At 45.0% G+C, this 17,644-nt stretch overlaps 2 protein-coding genes across 4 annotated transcripts in view; one reads left to right on the top strand and one right to left on the bottom strand.

The window, feature by feature from the left end:
- camkk1a (calcium/calmodulin-dependent protein kinase kinase 1, alpha a) overlaps nucleotides 1–2,018 on the top strand; it is a 30,125-nt gene extending 28,107 nt beyond the window's left edge. For both annotated transcript variants that reach the window (XM_084474722.1, XM_084474723.1), the window contains exon 15: nucleotides 553–2,018. In XM_084474722.1, coding sequence (XP_084330848.1) covers nucleotides 553–625 — 73 coding nt within the window. In that variant the 3' untranslated portion in view covers nucleotides 626–2,018. The remainder of the gene's footprint in view (nucleotides 1–552) is intronic.
- A 2,226-nt stretch (nucleotides 2,019–4,244) lies between these two features.
- Nucleotides 4,245–17,334, bottom strand: p2rx1 (purinergic receptor P2X, ligand-gated ion channel, 1). 2 transcript variants are annotated; one of them, XM_084474177.1, is made up of 13 exons: nucleotides 17,063–17,334; nucleotides 11,803–11,947; nucleotides 9,893–9,964; nucleotides 9,622–9,691; nucleotides 8,007–8,094; nucleotides 7,605–7,685; nucleotides 7,216–7,357; nucleotides 6,938–7,083; nucleotides 6,667–6,757; nucleotides 6,505–6,570; nucleotides 5,992–6,081; nucleotides 4,828–4,890; nucleotides 4,245–4,713 (listed from the first exon to the last, which is right to left on the bottom strand). In XM_084474177.1, the coding sequence occupies exons 1-13, from the start codon at nucleotides 17,197–17,199 to the stop codon at nucleotides 4,708–4,710; spliced, it is 1,197 nt and encodes a 398-aa protein (XP_084330303.1). In that variant the 5' UTR covers nucleotides 17,200–17,334; the 3' UTR covers nucleotides 4,245–4,707. The 2 variants fall into 2 exon arrangements, with proteins under 2 accessions (XP_084330303.1, XP_084330304.1); XM_084474178.1 differs by having other exon boundaries at nucleotides 9,634–9,691.
- Nucleotides 17,335–17,644: the final 310 nt, after the last annotated feature.

Genomic DNA, 17,644 nt, shown 5'->3' with positions numbered 1-17,644 from the left:
ACCCCCTCCTAGTACACACACCCCTTCAAACGCTTCTTTCGTCCCACCATCCTGAGACCATTTCTATGGATGTGCCATCTTCACCCCCCCCCCCCCCCCGAGCTCTGTCGTCATTCTGTGGCTGACCTTTGACATCGTGGTTGATTAGATGCCAGTGTGTGGTGGTGTGTTTCTGATGGTGTCGTGTTGTTTGGATATTCTTCTCTCATTCAGTGAAAAGTGAGCCTGAGATTCACTTTTACTTTCCCTTTCGATTCTTAATTGTACAAAACACAAAAAGTACAATACGACAAAATGCAATTTTCTTAAAAACAAATGTTTTTTTTTATAGATTACCTTTTTGTATTTGAGAAAACACTACCAAAACTTCCCTTTTGTGCGTTCATGTACTGCTATCTAAACCTTTGATTCTGTAAACTTGTATTGATATCTATGGGGGAAAAAAAAACGGTGGCTTTTCAAAGAATAAAGTTCTACTTTATTCTGAGAACCGACTTCCACTGCAACCTGCTGCACTGCCCCGTTCACCCTGGTCTCTCTCCTCCCTCCCAGGAAGGGCAGCAGCGGGGACGGACCCCGCGAGGCAGAGCTCGAGGACCTGCATGAGATCGAGCCCTCTCCGTGAACTCAAACCAAACCGCACGGGGCGTCAGCCATCCCCCTTCTCTCTCACGCACTCTCCTTACCTCACCTTCCCTTTGGCACTCACTCCCCCTCCCGTATGCCTACTTATTCTCAAGCACACGCACCGGACCTTTCAAACAGAGATGCACAGAGATTTGTATTCTCAGGCTTTACTTCTTCCTTCTAATTCCTCCATCGCTTCCCACTCCTTCAAAACCAAATACCTGCTTTTGTACTGAATCCCTTTCTACCCCTGTTGCCCTCAACCCTGTGCTAGAAACTTGTGTGACTCGCCCCCCAACACACCCCCCCTCAAGATGACATGATGATGTCCACCACTCACCACTTTGAGGTCATCCACTCACCTGGATGGTTAGATCCTTAACAACAGACTTTCCCCTCCTGTTGACCATCAGAGCATGTATAAACAATGTATACCGTTATGTTGCACCTAACAGGAATAGGACTTATATATATATATAGATAGATATATATTATGAATGTCAAGAAATTCAGAATCATACAATTCTACAAATGCATGGTGAATAATACCTCCAATAACGCCGCAGACTGCCGACTCTACCGGCACCTTTACTTGATCTGCAAAAAAACACCTGGAAAGCTCCACCTACGGTACAGCGCAAGAATCCCAGTACACCGCACAAGAAAACATAAGCATGCCAAAGGACAGTGCCTCGCATGCTACGACAAAAATGGAAGAAAAATCACAAAAACACAGGGCTTTTTTTTAACCGTTTTATCTCTGAACAGCGATGGGTTATTTGATGACGGTGCGATGAGCTGTCGTCTGTCATTGTGTGGCTCTGACTCATCCTGCGTTGGTCTGTGGCGGCCGCCCGCCGTCCTCTGGAGCTGGGAGGTCGATGGTGATGAGATTCCTTTCCCCACCACCCGCCCCCGCATCATCTTCATGATGTTTCTGATTAGGGCTGAACTTGTACTGATTGCAGTTTGAGAATAAGGGGGGGTGGGGGGGGGGGGGGGGGGGGGGGGGCGCAAAGCAGGGTGTCTAAAGAGACTTTGAATCTTTTTTCGTACTCTTCTTTTTTAGATGTTGCTTTTCTATGTCTGTCCATGAAAATAACTGTCTCACGTTTACCTGATTGTTGTTGTTGTCCTGTCTCCCCTGTGTGTGTCCCTGCGTTCTGCCCCTATATACTTGCACAGGGCACTGTTGCCGCATCAAACACATGATGCACGCACCCTCGTTTCCACCATGTGTGGAAATATGCACGTGACGGCAAGGTGCACGACACAAACCTACTCTCCCATCAGCACCAGGACTGCCGGGTGTTTGCATCCACCCCCCTATCACGTCCCAGCCCGGCCCATTGTCTTGCAGATGACAGCTTGTTTTTGGCTGTGATCGCTCTCAGCGCCCACCAGCACACCACCAACACTGTCACCAACCCCCCCCCCCCCCCCCCCCCCCCCCCGTTCCACTGTGGCGATCCTCATGGGACTGATTAGAAAGGAATAAGTGCAGTGTTTTGCTTTTCTGACTCCTGGTTTCATGGCTGTGTGGCGGAATTTCAATGACCCACAGTAACGCCGCCAGCTACCGTCCAAACGGAGACTGCACATGGCTCACGAACACCAGGCCCGCCGTGTTCTGGAGGGGGTCACGTCACGGCGAGGACAGGCTGTCCTCTCTCGCTCTCGGTTTTGTATATGCATACAAGAGTTGTGATGTCTGATGCGTTTGCAAAGTCACGGGCGCGCAGAGGACGCCTGGCTGGGTTTGTTTGCGTGTCTGTCCTTTCACGCATGTGGACTTTACGCTGTGGGGAACTGTTTACCAAGGGCTGAGACGATCGCGGCGAAGATGAGCTTACGGAAAAGCAAGAAGATACACACCCAAATATAGCTATAGAGTGAACACTAATCCAGTGCTCGTGAGAATGCGTCTCGGTGTCAATGTGTCTACATGCTATCTATGTCGATGTGCAATATTGTCGTAAGCGTCGTCTTTTTTCTTACCCAGAGCTCTCAGGCCGCCCGCGTCTAAAGCTTTACTTGATCCCTGTGAAGGCGTTTTTTATTTTTTGTTTTTCTAATTTAATACCGTTGAATATTTGCACTTTCCTACTTTATACTGTTGCCCGAGCATTTAACCATTCGAGTCTACTACAGGAAATAAACCACACCTCCTGACCATTACAAAATAAATACTGCTCTAGGCTAAGGCAATTATTGTTTTCTTTCACTAGCAGAACTGCTACTATGCTGCACCTGCCGCATAAAAAAACGTTAGAATGTGATGAAGTTTGTGCGCACGTCAGAGATGCACTGACTGCCGGCGGCAGGTGACCTGTGACCTCTGTACAGAGCTGCCATTGTCTAGCCAGGCTGCTAGTAGTTGAAAGCAGCCAATGGATTGTTGTTGTTGATTCGATGAGGAGGATGTGGTGGTTATTTATTACAATGGAGTAGGGAGAAACTATCAATTATTCTGCATCAGTATTAGTGTTGGTCCGAGAACAAAAACAAACCCATTGTACGGCTCATTGTATTTGATGAAAAGAATCAGGTGCGTGTGTAGCCTATATATTCTGGCAAGGTGTGTGACTGGTGTGTTCAGCATGGTTGCTGGATGTGTGTTTCATGTTGCATTTCTCTGAATGTCCCGTACTCAACGATCTATATCAAATCCCAACATATACGAAACAAAAGCATGGCACACCTATATGAAATGCAACTGTTATGTCAATGTAAATATGTACGGAAATAAAGAAGCTATTTTTTGCATGCTTTTTGTACACCTTAACGTAATGATGACAATAATACGGTAATAAAGAAAATGGCAGGATCATTTGATTTTCACCTTCAATTTATTTGCATTCATAAGAACTCTTGACAAACAACAAGTTGACCAAAACAGGAGTGTAACAGACAAACTAAAACTAACACAACGGGTCATTAAACGACGGAACGTGTTGTATTGCATTTCTCCCATCCACCACTCATTGCAACAACAGAAAGGGTACGCTGCGAACTTGGAACCACTTGTCTAAACGCTCTATGGTTTTCTCTGACAGCCTACTATTTACTAGGGGTTGGGCTGTCCTCCATCAAGGAGGTCGACCGAGACGTGTGTTGCTGCAGGGAAATTGTAACCCGTAACTTTATCGTCAGCGCTATACCCGCGCAGGTTGTCTGTTGTGAGCTCGCCCACTTGATGAAACTACGATAAATAGCACCGGGATGCTTACATGATGATATCGATTTCATGAGATCGGATGAAACCGATCTTTCATATGATTGGTTGAGACAGATGTGCACAGGACTCTAAACAAGATATCTCAGGACGGTCGATCATTCAACATGAGGGATAAATTATCTCTTCACAGCAATTGTTGTGGGGTAGGCCTATATGTACCTGAATATAAGACAGTTTGCGGTCAGTATCCGTACCCCCCCCCCCCCCCCCCCCCCGTTTGACACCCCTTGCCCTTAAGGGTGGCTTTAAGAAGATAAATGCACCCACAGAGACATTGAACAGAGGACCACGGGCTACATACTGGCTGGGGGGGGGGTGTCGCTTCAGTGCAAACGGACACGCTGAGCTACACAAATCTGTTTTTCTAGTGTCTCGACCCTCGACACACAAAAAGGATCACAGTAGGCCTAACCCCATGACGAGGGAGTAGGCCTATCGGTTTTTTAGTTGATGGCATATCCGTTTCTTCAAGGCCAATAACAATAAAATATAATAATCTGAGACAAACTCAAATCTATCGTTTGTAACGGAGGAAATGTACAACTCTTCAGTATTTTATTATTATTATTATTATTTTTACATATTTACAGTTTGACTAAATCAATCAATCATATCATTGCCAATGACGGTAGAGGTGCATTTTTTTTATTGTAGCCTAGGCCTAACTGTTTTTTTTGTGCGTGGAAAATCGCATAAAAAAATAAATGAAGCAAACTTTAAGATCAGTATGGACTTCCGAAGTGTGTGTGTGTGTGTGTGTGTGTGTGTGTGTGTGTGTGTGTGTGTGTGTGTGTGTGTGTGTGTGTGTGTTATTGCTATCCCCCCGTCTGCAGATGCCTCAGTCACTCCTACACATTGGATAAAACACACATCACAAAAATAGGCAGATCATCAGTCATGAAGCCAAGCATCACATGCAGACAGAGAAACAACATGAATGTAATCTGACTTGACTTCCTTACTTTGGCTGCTTCTTGTAGGCTATCTGCTTGCCTTTCTGTGCTACCTTCTTCGGAGTCAACATCCTGTAGAGACAAGAGCCAACAAGTCAGAACACAGAGACGCTCATGACACTAATCATGAGTGTCATGAGCAGACCCATTAGTGGGTCTGCTACTTTTGTGTACCAGGGAACGGGAAGACTATTAGTGAGGCTACTGGTGGGCTACTAAGCATAGACGCCGCATTGGACTTTCAATCGTACGTCAACGTCGCAGCCATATTGGAGAGGGAAATACTGGCCTGTAAACAAACGGGATTCAATTATTTGTTTATAGTTACTTGGAGTAAAGCATAAAAAATATATTCATAGAAAAAAATATATATAATAGGATTGAGTTCATATGAATATATATAATATATACGGTATAGGGCTTTTTATCAAGAAAAATCAAGCTCCGCTGATTTTTTTGCGGGCCTGTATTCGCCTCTCCGGCGGCGGCGTTGACGTATCGCAGCAACAGGTCGAAGCTGTCAATGCGGCGCATGTACATGTGTCCATAAAAGGAGCGTTTGTGATCTGTGATAAATGACTATTAATTGACCCGTTTCAACGGTGTCCGAAAAATCTCCATAGAACAACCCTTGGGTTTGAGTCGGCATGTGCGTGAGCTGCGGTCTAGTCGATCTAGAGATTTCTACGTCCACTTACATTCAGCTGTGTTGGCTCCTCTAAAGCAAGCATCTCATTCTCGGGCTGTACATACAAAGCGGTCTACCTGATTAATTTAGCTCTGTTGCCTGGTAACCACCCGAGCGAGAGTAGCAATTTTGTTTTAACAAACACCCAGAGTTTGATGCTGCACACACACACGCACACACGCACACACGCACACTCGCTCAAACGTTTCCGTCAAACTAAACCTTGGAAACCAGTGCATTGCATATCATTGATCGTAAAGCGTCTGTGTTTTAAAGATGAAAAGATCCGATGAACCCTGTGCTAGGTCAGGGGCATTCTTTCAGTGGAAATAATTCAGTGAACTTGTCTGAGCTGACAGACAAAAAGTTGTGAACATGCTCTTTCTCTTCGCACCGAGGGCCAAACTATTCAGAAACATTCTCGTTGTGTGCCTCTCTGCTGCCTCCTGGTGTTGCGTTAAAAACTCACTCTTTTCAAAACTCACCCGTGTATCTGTGTATTTATATTTCATGTTCTTGTAAAATTCTCTCTTTGGTAGTACGTAAAGAAGCACTAAGTCACAGACTACAGTTGCCTGGAAAACAAAGGAAAACATACAACATACATTGTCAAACTGTAATAAATTGATAAATATGATTGATTTCACACAATATCAGGTTGCATTCATGGCCCATATTGTTCCTAATGTTTCAGAGTAATGAAGGCAATCAGAGCGGGATAAATGGTTATTCTGGATTTGATTTGATACAGGAGAGTTGTTGTATTGAGTAATTTCATATAAAATCAAACAACAGTGTGATAATTGGTTGAGCTTTTATAATCTAATAATCAAGTGAAAGGGGTTAAGGGGTTTGATGTTAATGTAAAATAAATAATTATATATTTTGTGATCATGCTTAGTCCAATATGTAAAGGGGAAATGCATGACTTAAAGAATACATTTTAATAGTATATTTAGTATAATCGTATAATACAAGAAAGAGCATTTTCAGCTCACCACTCCAAAGATTCCCACTCCAGAGCCTATTGCTGTCAGTGTTGGTATGATGTCGAATTTTCTTGCCTGAACACAAAGCCATTTCACAAAGATGAAAATGTCATTTAAAATCCTAACAGGCGTTACAAGTTCATGTTTTGCCATTTTGAAGCCGAAACGTACCAGTGACTGCACGATGATGTCTATCCTGATGCCAAACACCTTGATAAGCGTTCTTTTAGCCTTCCCATCTTCCATATAATGCTTTGCATATCTGAGGGAACGAATTACAAAGCACACATTGCATTTGTCTGCTTTATTAATTTTCAAGAAGTGACTAACATCACATAATGTACTTTGTCGCTGAACAGCAACCTGGTCCCGGTTCTCTCATTTAGCACCACAGCGTCTACACGTAGGACTTGGACCTGAAGGGGGAGGACCGTCCGTTCACCTGAAGTTGTAGCCCACCGACGCCCTGGCACTGTCCGTCTCCCCTGGGTTGCCATAGAGACCGTGGAAGGTGTACACGGGCTTGCAGTGCCTCAAGGGCCGGTCCAGGTTGCAGGTCCAGTCCACCAAGATGCCGATGGCGCCTCCCTGCAGGGGAGGGGGGTGAGAGGGGGGGGGGATACCAGACGGAGACGGTCAGTGATTTAGGGGATCTCTGCACGCTCACCAACAGTCCATCACGTTTCAAACCATCTATGGGTGAGGCGACGTCCTGCTCACCACTTTGGCGATGGTGGTGAAGTCGAAGCCAGAGAACTGGACGATGTCTCCGAGCCTCATGATGGGGCAGAGCGGGTTGGTGTCCGGGTGGTAGAGACACCGGCTGATGTATTTGCCGTCAATGCCCTCCACCAAGTTACTCCTGGGAACACGTGAGCAGCCGTAGGGGTGAGTGACAAACGATATTGTCTGTACAACCCCACACTAAAACATAAATATGTAGGGTCATTTATTTTCTTATTTGCGTGGGTGTGAGTGCAGCTTTAATGTATAATTCTGCTATAATCATTGGCATTCTGCTATTGCTGTACAATAGAGCACAAAATACTGTACAATGATAACATTGTTTGCGTGTGTGTTGGTGTACAAAACATAGAGAGAGACGCCACCTAGTGACACCAAAGAGTGGGAAGGTGATGGAGTTCTTGATGAACAGGGTGTAGTTCTCAGCAGACAACAGCAGAGGAGGGCTGGTGGGACGCAGACAAGAGAGGTTACCTCACACTAACACGCCTCATGCAAATACACTCTAGTGGTCCATTATCAATCTGATAGACTGGGAGTATTAGTAGTAGTAGTATTGGTATTGTATAAGAAGTATGCTTACACTTCTCATGACACTTCATATTCTATTCTATTTAATTGTAAATGTAAAAAAATGTTTACATTCTATATTTCTTACTCTTACGGTCGACTTTCTTTTTTAAATACTTAGGTCCTCGTTGTTCCCTTGCCTCGAACTACCATGTTTCTTACCGCGTCTTTACTGAACCAAAAGTACTTGTACGTACTCTGGGATGGTTTTGTCATTTTCCACTGGACACCACGCTAACACCTGGCAGGTGCCCGTTTCATTCAGGCAGAGCCCTGTCATGTGACCTTGGAGATAGAAACAGCCAATGGTGAAGTCATAAACGGCGACGGGCCGAGACACTCGGACCAACACCAAACACACAGACGGGAGAGAGAGAAAAGGGTCCCCAGCAAACAGATCAAACATTGCGTCCCCCACTACTCCAATCATTATTCTTCTTTTACATCATATCTTCGATAAGGCTCTACGGTGGCACAAAAAGAAAAAAAAAAAATCCTGCAAATTCAAATGCTGAAATGGCGTTTTTGCGTCGGTTCATCCCCGTTTGATGCTAACCCATACAATCGCTCTAAGATAAGCTCTAGCTCTTATCAGCTCTTCCGTCATTTGTTGGAGATGTGGGAGAACCAACGGACATGGAAGTTGCCCCTCCCTCCCCTCCCCTCCCCCCCCCGCGTGCGGTTTATCCGTATGGTGACCTTTAAGGGATCCAACATAAGTCTGTATAGCTAAGAGGTTTGTCGGCTCCGTTTTGCTTGAATGAAGAGTGAGGCGCGAATAGCGACAGCGACTCCTCAAGGTGAATATGACTCTTCCGGAATACGCCGGTCGGATTTGAGTCAATGTCCTTGCCAACACTTGACACTTCCTAGTAAACCCGAGGACAGACGCAGCAGACGGGCTGCAGTTATGTCTTTTTATTTAAAACTTATTAGAAATGGGATATTGTAAGAATGACTCTGACTCTCAGCGTCATGTGGCCTGTGTGTGTGTGTGTGTGTGTGTGTGTGTGTGTGTGTGTGTGTGTGTGTGTGTGTGTGTGTGTGTGTGTGTGTGTGTGTGTGTGTGTGTGTGTCACGTCACACAGTGTAGGCGTTGGTATCAGTTTACTTTGACATAAAAATCGTGGGAGTGTCCTTGCTTGAACAAGGCTCCTGGACTTCCTATGCACACAAGTCTCCACCGTCAAGAAACCATGTGACACACACACACACACACACACACACACACACACACACACACACACACACACACACAGGGTGTTGGATGGAGTTATGTTATTTTCCTCGCACTGCTTTGGCGTGTGACGAACAGAATGCATGTCTATTTATCTTGCTGACGTTGTGTTTAGTGAAAGAACAAACTAATGCTTGCACTTACAGCGGCGTACCCTCTTTGTAAATATGAAGCAATGGCTTTCGAATCCGTAAACTCAACTCTGCATATCACCTAGTAAATCTTGGCAACCTTCAGGACTACAGAGCAGCAACGCTTTAGAAGAGAAGATAGCTATACTTGCATTAACAAAATGTACACAGTTTAGTTGCACTAAAATCTGAGATAACTATATGACATTAAACATAGCTACAAACATATGTTACAATTTAACTTGGTTTACATTGACAGTTTAGATATACTGCACAAGGAATCTGTTTGTACATCTTTATAAAAATCAATGTTTATGTAACTGTGATTAACTGTGCAATGTAGAGGGGGCTCGCCAGAGTGGGCATTAGTTCAACGACACATAAACTGAAGGTTAGTCGGTGAGGAGTGTTGCGGTCACACACTGTCGCACCACCACGATTTACCATTTCCCGTACGTTTGAATCTCCCTTCTTCACATTCGGCGTCCATGGAGCAGTTGTCCTTGCCAGGGAGCTGGAACACACACAGGGTGGTGGGGCATTAGAGACGGGAGAATAGACGGGAGAATAGACATAATCAGCCAGGGTGGCCGCGTGATCCATCCAGCCATCTTGTATTTTACTCTTTATGGAAGTGTTGCGAAGAAGGAAAGAGATGAAGAGGCAGGAGGGGGATGGGGGGGGGGGGAGGGCAGGAAACAGACTGTTCACATACCTCCGGACATGTTCCCATGGTCTGGCCTTCGGTCATTATAAAGTTGGTCATTACCACGAAAGAGGCGTCCCCCTGTATTTTGGATGAAGAATATTAGAATCTTCTAGAATCTAGAATCTCTTCAAAAGAGAACACGACCGATATCAAACTTTATCCTGCCGTCCTAAATCTGTTATTTTGAAGTGTTGTGTGGGGGCTTCATGAATACAACAAACAAAAAAGTGGATAAAAGGGTCTGTTTGTGATAGCTCACGGCCCCTCCATGGCCAGCTGTTCGATCAGGGGCAGCGCTGGGGATGACACCATCACCACGCTCCCTTTCTACTCTAGTTGACATGTATTGCCCTAACTCAATGTTATTCTCTGTCTGAGGGAATGTTGATGCTGGTGATGTGTCGTACTGGGGGGTGGCTGCCGGCAAGCCAGTGACCAAAAGAACTCTGTTCATTTGGTGAACATGTTCAGTACATTTGTCACAGTGACCATATGTGGAATGCTCTGGGACACCAATATCACTAATATAACAAATCCAATGCCAAAGAGGGCCAGAGCAAGTATTTGCAGTGAAGAGCCTGTTCTAAATTTCTACTGAAGAGAGATGGAAGTATCTTTTTAATTAGTATTGTTTGTCAGTGATGACACAGCCCGACCCAGAGTTGAATCGTCTTTGACTCAAACCAGTCTGTAGCTCCACCACAAAGTAAACACTGTCCCCTTCATTGTGCTTTTTTTTTTAAATTATTATTTGTCTACATATTTTAACAAGACCCTTTTGGACGAATACCGCGGTCGGGCGAACAAAGAGATATGTTTGACCTATTTCGTTTTTATGTTTGCCCAACGTCGGACAGGATATAGGCAGAAACTCAGGCCGTATTTTGTATTGACAGTAACATATTGCCATGCTTTACGATCAAGTGTCTGCGGCTACAGTGATTCTGAATGTGTTTGAACTCCCAACTGATTTAGGTTTTACGCACTCCTCGGCCAACACTTTAGCATGCTCTACCACCGCCCGGCTAATGTGACACACCAAGCAAGACAAGGCAAGCAAGACCGTGATCTTTCTCTCAACCCGAACAGCGACATTACTTCCTCATGGCTGCGTCAGGAGTAAGTCACGCTTTATTTCATCATGTGCACGAGCGTTGAACTCTCACGCCTGGGGCACACTACCTCCGTCCGTCGACGGATAGGCGAGGCCGTGTCTGACGTATGGGGGAGTAGTCTTTGTGGACACAATCAAATCGCTCCACGCTTAAAGCCGGCTATTTCCGGGCGTCTTTCTGCTTGTTGTTCTTGCAAAATGGATCCCATAGTCGCAAGGAGGGTGTTGTCCCTGTAGGTGATGACATATCTACGCGGGGTTGTATCACAAAGATGATTTCATTGGACATTGGAGTCCAAGTAGCGTCTCAGTAGTGTATTTTCATAACCTCAATCTGATTGGCCGACGGATCCGTCGCTCCCCGAATAAGATTTCTCAACCTTTGACGCAGGCAACGGAGCCGACTGGATGGACTGACCCACAATGCATTTCGAGAGCGCCCCATGCAAAGTCAACGAGATCCGTCGACGGACGGAGGTAGTGTGATGTGGTTGTACGTCAACGCAACGCAAGGGGGTTTACGGACCAATCACGTCCTTGCGGACCCTCCTTGCATCCACCGCAAGGGCCTGACGTGCGCCTCCCGAAAAGCCTAACCTTGAGTCGAGGAGGCGACGCAGCAGCAAGGGCTGTGATTGGTCCGCTAACTAAAACCTGATGTAAACCCGACGCAGAACCAAAACAGGTTCACGACTGTGTCGCAGCGACTGCGTCGTCGTTGCCTTGCGTCAACGTGGAACCACAACTACGCCTTTAGAAGTGGACGTGGATTCAAGCGCCGCGCCCCACACTGCACACGGACCTGAGACGGGAAGACGTAGTCAGCCACGTCCCAGATCTGCTCCATTCCGGACCTGTTGGTGTAGCCCACCCCCTTCATCTTGGTGTAGACGGAGCTGACCGCCGTGTCTGTCGACTGGTAGCCCTTCTCGTAGATGAAGACCCACCTGGGCAGACAAAACACACGCACACGCACACGCACACACACACACACACACACACACACACACACACACACACACAAACAAGGAACCATGAGACACACAATGGAACCACGAAGTCTCTGACATATGCAACCTGTTAGTGGGAGTATGAGCATGTCACTACTGCTTCCAGTTGGTTCACTGCTTTCTGTAATAAGTCGTGGGGGGGGTTACGCCCTCTGTAAAGGTAGTCCACCTGATGCCGTCAGACAGCAGACTGTCGGCCAAACCGAAGAGACTCAGGAGCAGATGACATTACTATTGAAGAATTCATTAATTTATTAACTGTTTGTATTGACTTCAAATTCGGGTCATTACGGAGCAGGTAGGGGAGGAGCCATTTGGGCAGAGGATTGATCGTGGGAATCGAACCCTGTGCCTTTAAGCTGGGAGGTAGTAGTGTATTGTTGTCAGTTATTAATGCTTACCTGGCACAAAGCTAAAATATGTTGATTTTAAATACACTATCTTTTCTCATTGAACGAGGAGAGTGTGTGATGGTGTTTATGGCCGCAGGCCAGAGGAAGAAGCGTGCCCCGGGAACTCCAGGAAGCCGACCTAGCGCTCTGTGCACCACGTGTTTTATCTGCCGGGTTTGATGGAATGGTTAAGGGGGTTGACGGGCTGTGTAAAGTCCTGTCCCTCCGACTGAAAGATAACACGGGGGAGAAGAGAATGACCGCTGACAGCTGGCGCGCTGTAGGCCGGGACTCACGTATTTACGTTATGTGAAATGGCCGACTCTTTAGACACTCATACACACGCTGGCACACACACACACTGGCACACACACACACAGACACACACACACACACACACACATACACACGCTGGCACACACACACACACACACACACACACACACACACACACACACACACACACACACATGCAGTCACACAAGCCCACACACAAACGCATACACACACACACACAAGCTAACACATGTTTTATACAATATGCAGAGGCCCTGACATGAGACTGGACAGACTTCATTGTGTGGATTTACCGGTGCGTAGAAGCACTCAAAAGGTGGGACAGTGATGGAATACTAAATTGCCCATCTTGGGATAAATAAAGTTTTTCTTATCTATCTATCTAATCTAATCTAATCTAATCTAATTCTAATCTAATCTAATACACCAGCTCTGCTGTAAGATAAAGCAGCTCTACAGTAAAATATAGCAGGTCTACAGTAAAATATAGCAGCCCTATTGTAGAATATAGCAGCCGGTAAAATAGAGAAGTGCTACAGTAAAATAGCAGCTCTGTGGTCAAATTTAGCCCTCTACAGTAAAATGTAGAATCTCTACGGTAAAATATAGCAGCTCTACAGTAACATGTTGGTGCTCTACAGCAAAATATTGCAGCTTTATGGTTAAAATATAGCAGCTCTACAGTCAAATGTAGCAGCTCTGTGGTCAAATTTAGCATCTCTACAGTAAAATATAGAATCTCTATGGTCAAATATAGAAGCTCTACACAGTAACATATGGCTGCTCTACAGCAAAATATAGCAGCTTTATGGTAAAATCTACAGTCAAATATAGAAGTTGACAGCAAAATACAGCAGATCTACTGTAAACTGGTGCTTCTCGGAGTCAGCGGGGATGTTAGAAGATGAACACAGGAATGAGAGCATTAAATCCTGCATTAAATACAGCCGTTTAAGCATGATGCCTATCTGCAAAACAGCAGACGGCCAGGGAGGTGGGGGAGGAGGAGGAGGGGGAGGAGGAGGTGGGGGAGGAGGAGGAGGTGGGGGAGGAAGAGGAGGAAGGCAGGACTTCTGATGTGCAGAAGGACAAAAGATTATGATGAGACACGTCTTGTCTTTTGTCACATAAAGCACATTTCATTATTGCTCCGCCATTTCAACAACAATGATTTTTTCTTTTCTTAAGTAAGAGGAACAAGCTATTTAAGTAGCTAGTTCCTAATTCCTACTAACTAGCTTTTTAAGTAAGAGGAAGCTATGCAGCATTTGACTTATTATTGCAAGGACAAGTAACAGTCAGTTAAGTTAAATCATCAGTTAAACCATCACCTCACTTCATTGTATGACCACTAATCAATAATTATTGCCTGGAATAATTAAGGCTGGTAAATGGATGAGAGAATAAGGTAATATCACTTGGAAAATTCCCAAATGTAACAAAGAATTTAGTTGGATTTTTGTAGTCTGTAATTAAGAAGAAACATATTCAAATACAAATTCAATAACTGTCAAAGCTCCAAAACAGATCTGAACACGGTCTGAGATGAATCCAATAGGAGTGAATCAGTGCGTTTCCTGGCTCCATGCAGGCGCTAGACTGAAAGAGGTACGCTGGTCTGAACCTGTCGGAGGGCTGGTCTCTGAGGCAGCCCTGGCCCAGCCACGGCCCTCATCACACAACCCCTCACCCGGGTCTAATGTGGTCTGATAGCCAAGGGGGCTGGCCGATAGCAACTGGATGGGATGGTGGGATGGTGGGATGGGGGTCTAAGGGGATAGTATCTGTCATTGACTGTCAAAATCCCTGATATGATATTAACAAATCACATGACATACGGCTTTCGCACTGCAGGAACCCTGTTGACCCATTCTTAGGAGTGCAGCGTGTGTTTAATCCATGTGTAGATAGATAGATAGATAGACAGATAGATAGAAAGATAGATAGTCCTTTATTAATCCCCCTTAGGAGAAATTCACAAGTGACCAGCAGTACAGTGGAAAAAGAGAGTGCGAAACAAGAGTATATATACAAATAAATTTACCAATTTGAAATAAAATATAATAAAAAAACTATTAGAATAAGATAAACATACTATATACATGTAACTGTCCGTTTGTAAGTGACTTGTGCATTAAAAATAAATATGACTAAGTATAAATGTGTACACTTCACGGGATCGTCTCCTGAGTTTGGTTATCAAAGGTGTGGCTTTTCTGGGAGTTTTTATGATCGCATCGTTAAGTTTACTGAGGTGATGACCTTTAACCACGCCCTCAGAGAGGTTTGACTGTGGGCCATTGGACTGGTCCGTGTCAACGCGTGTGCCTGTACAAACACAACGACATCTGACAAGCTGGTCCAAACTGGGAATCGTCACGCGGACTGTGTCCAGGAGGAGGAGAAGGAGACACAAAGATCTCAGTAGTCACTCCAGTCCACCGGACTCATCGTGGGCGTGTAGGGAAGTAACGGTTGTGTTGATTTGCGAGTTGCGATTTCAGCAGTGTTTTTGATGGTTATCCGTGTTAGCATATGCCTCAGCTTGTTTCATCACACAGTTCCTGGCTAACTACTGCTCAGAGGTATACCCACACACACACACACACACACACACAAAACCAATCCCTGGCCATACACGCTGCTGCATGTTTTTGAGGACGGGGCAATTGCAAATCTATGTGTGTTGGGAAGAGATTAATGTTTTAAAAAACAAAGTGTAGGTTTAAGACAATGTCTAATTTATTCATGAGTACCAAGTATACTCACGAAAAACATCATTCATCATAGTATCATGCACCGTATCATGAGGTTGTAGCAAGGATTTGGAGTTTGTAGCCGAGAACACCTGTTCTTTTTAACTATGAGTACAATGAGTTATATTTCCTTTAACCAACTGAATTAACAGAATCCATAGCTAGTTCTATATATTTGAGCATCATCCACCAGTATATAAAGCAGACACTTTTATCCAAACTAAATTAAGATCATCAAGAACATCATTACGGTAAGCAGGTAGAGGGGTTAGAGGGGTTAGTAATCTGTTGTTCAAGTCTTGACTGCTTTGGAGTGTTTTACATTGTAGCACAGTTCTTCTTTAAAGTCTCTTGTTGACCAAAACATGTCATTTGATTTCAGTTCAGTTCATCTTCATGCTGCTCAGCATGATGATTTCATTTCTCCGTACTCCCCAGTTTCTTTCTACTTTCCCATCTCTTAGTAGCTGGTAGCTGGTCAAAGCAGAAACAGCTGATCACTTTGTTCCTGAGGGCCATTCTACTGTGGCCTTGATAGCTTAATGCACTGCATTTTAGGAAAACACATGCAAATAGACAGAACACAAGCAAATTAAGAGAACATCTTTTACAATCTCCCAACACATGCAAAGCATTAGACAACACACAACTATTTCAGAAATGTGCTGCAATTACATCAACAAAACGTCTCAACACGCTTCTCGCTGCCGCTACGGTTTGTGACTCATGACGTTATTGAAGTTGTGAAGTCTTGGCTAAAATGAAAGTGGTTTTGGTTTATTTTAAGATTATAATCTCATGATCAAGATAATATTGCAGTTTCCAGCCATGCTCATCCCTTTTAGTTTTAAGTAACACATCCGTTGATGTTTGGTGTACTTGCAGTCCTTTTCTGTAACTGTGTTGTGCAGTTCTCTAAATGCTGCGCATGTGTCAACGACAAATTGGGGAAGATTTTTCCTTAATTTGTGTATTTGGGTAGTGTATTTTCTATTAGCATGTGTTTTCTTCAGATACAGAGCGTGGTCGTTAAATGGATGTAGATGTTTCCTGAATTTGCTTACAGTACAGAACTCCCCTATCAGAAAACAAACTATGCCATGGCCTGTGGCTGACAGTTGAGTCACCATGTTCTGGTAAACATTCTTCACAGGAATAAGGTTGTTGTTATAGTCTGCTATAACAGAATAACACAACTCATCATGGAATGCATGAGTTGTGACTTCAGAAAACCAAACCTTGTATAGAAACTTTCAGTCCACCAAGACGAACGGGTTGTGTGGAAGTTCAGAGACGTGCTGCAACAGGAGTTGGGAATGCAGACTGCCCACCTGATTTCTCCAAATTCCCATTCCCAACATTGTATTGCACATGTTTATACTGCACTTAATCCCTCTGTCCTTTCTCTCCCTGCATTTTTGGTTCTGTTAGTGAAAAGTTCTTGGCTCTGTCTTTTAATGTGAGCCCAACCCAAACACATTTCTGTCGCTGTTGAGGACCCTAACGTTATCTGACATAACGTAATCCAATTTTATCAAATTTAATCTACAACATATGATAGATGAGGGAGACAGAGGGGGGGGGGGAGGGATCTGAGCTGCACTCACCCGATGATGTAGGCTAGGACCCCCAGCTGGATCAGTCGGCAGACCACCCCGACCCGCCGGTTCCTCACCAACACCTGCCGCTGGGTCTCGTACTCAAAGAAGAAGTCAGACAGGACGTTGCTGATTTGGCTTTTCATCTTGTGTCCGGCCGTCCCGGGGAGAGGGTCGAGAGGGTCTCTCTCTCTCTCTCTCTCTCTCTCTCTCTCTCTCTCCCTCCTATATTCCCCTTCACTTGCACCTTGTCCTTCTCCGCTGATAGTCCAGGTTCCCCCTCCTCCTCCCGCAACTATCAGCTGACAAACCTCAGCACTGGCAGTGTTGGAAGAGTCTGGTTCACTTTCTCCTCCTCCTCTCTCTCGGGTCCTCCCTTACTCACTCACTCACTCACTCCCTGACTGGCTTCTCCTCTGTCATGTTACTCTCTTGCTCCCTCACACACTCCCACTCTCATACGGACTAAGGCTCTCTCTCTCACAGACCCTTTCTCTCCCTTACACACACACACACACACACACACACACACACACACACACACACACATATACTAACACAAAGACAAACACACAGATGCAGTAAAACTCT

Source organism: Micromesistius poutassou, assembly GCF_964030765.1.
Source record: "Micromesistius poutassou genome assembly, chromosome: 10".
Classification (NCBI taxonomy): Eukaryota; Metazoa; Chordata; class Actinopteri; order Gadiformes; family Gadidae; genus Micromesistius; species Micromesistius poutassou.
The sequence above is the reverse complement of the archived record's forward strand: the minus strand, read 5'-3'. Positions and strand labels throughout refer to the sequence as shown.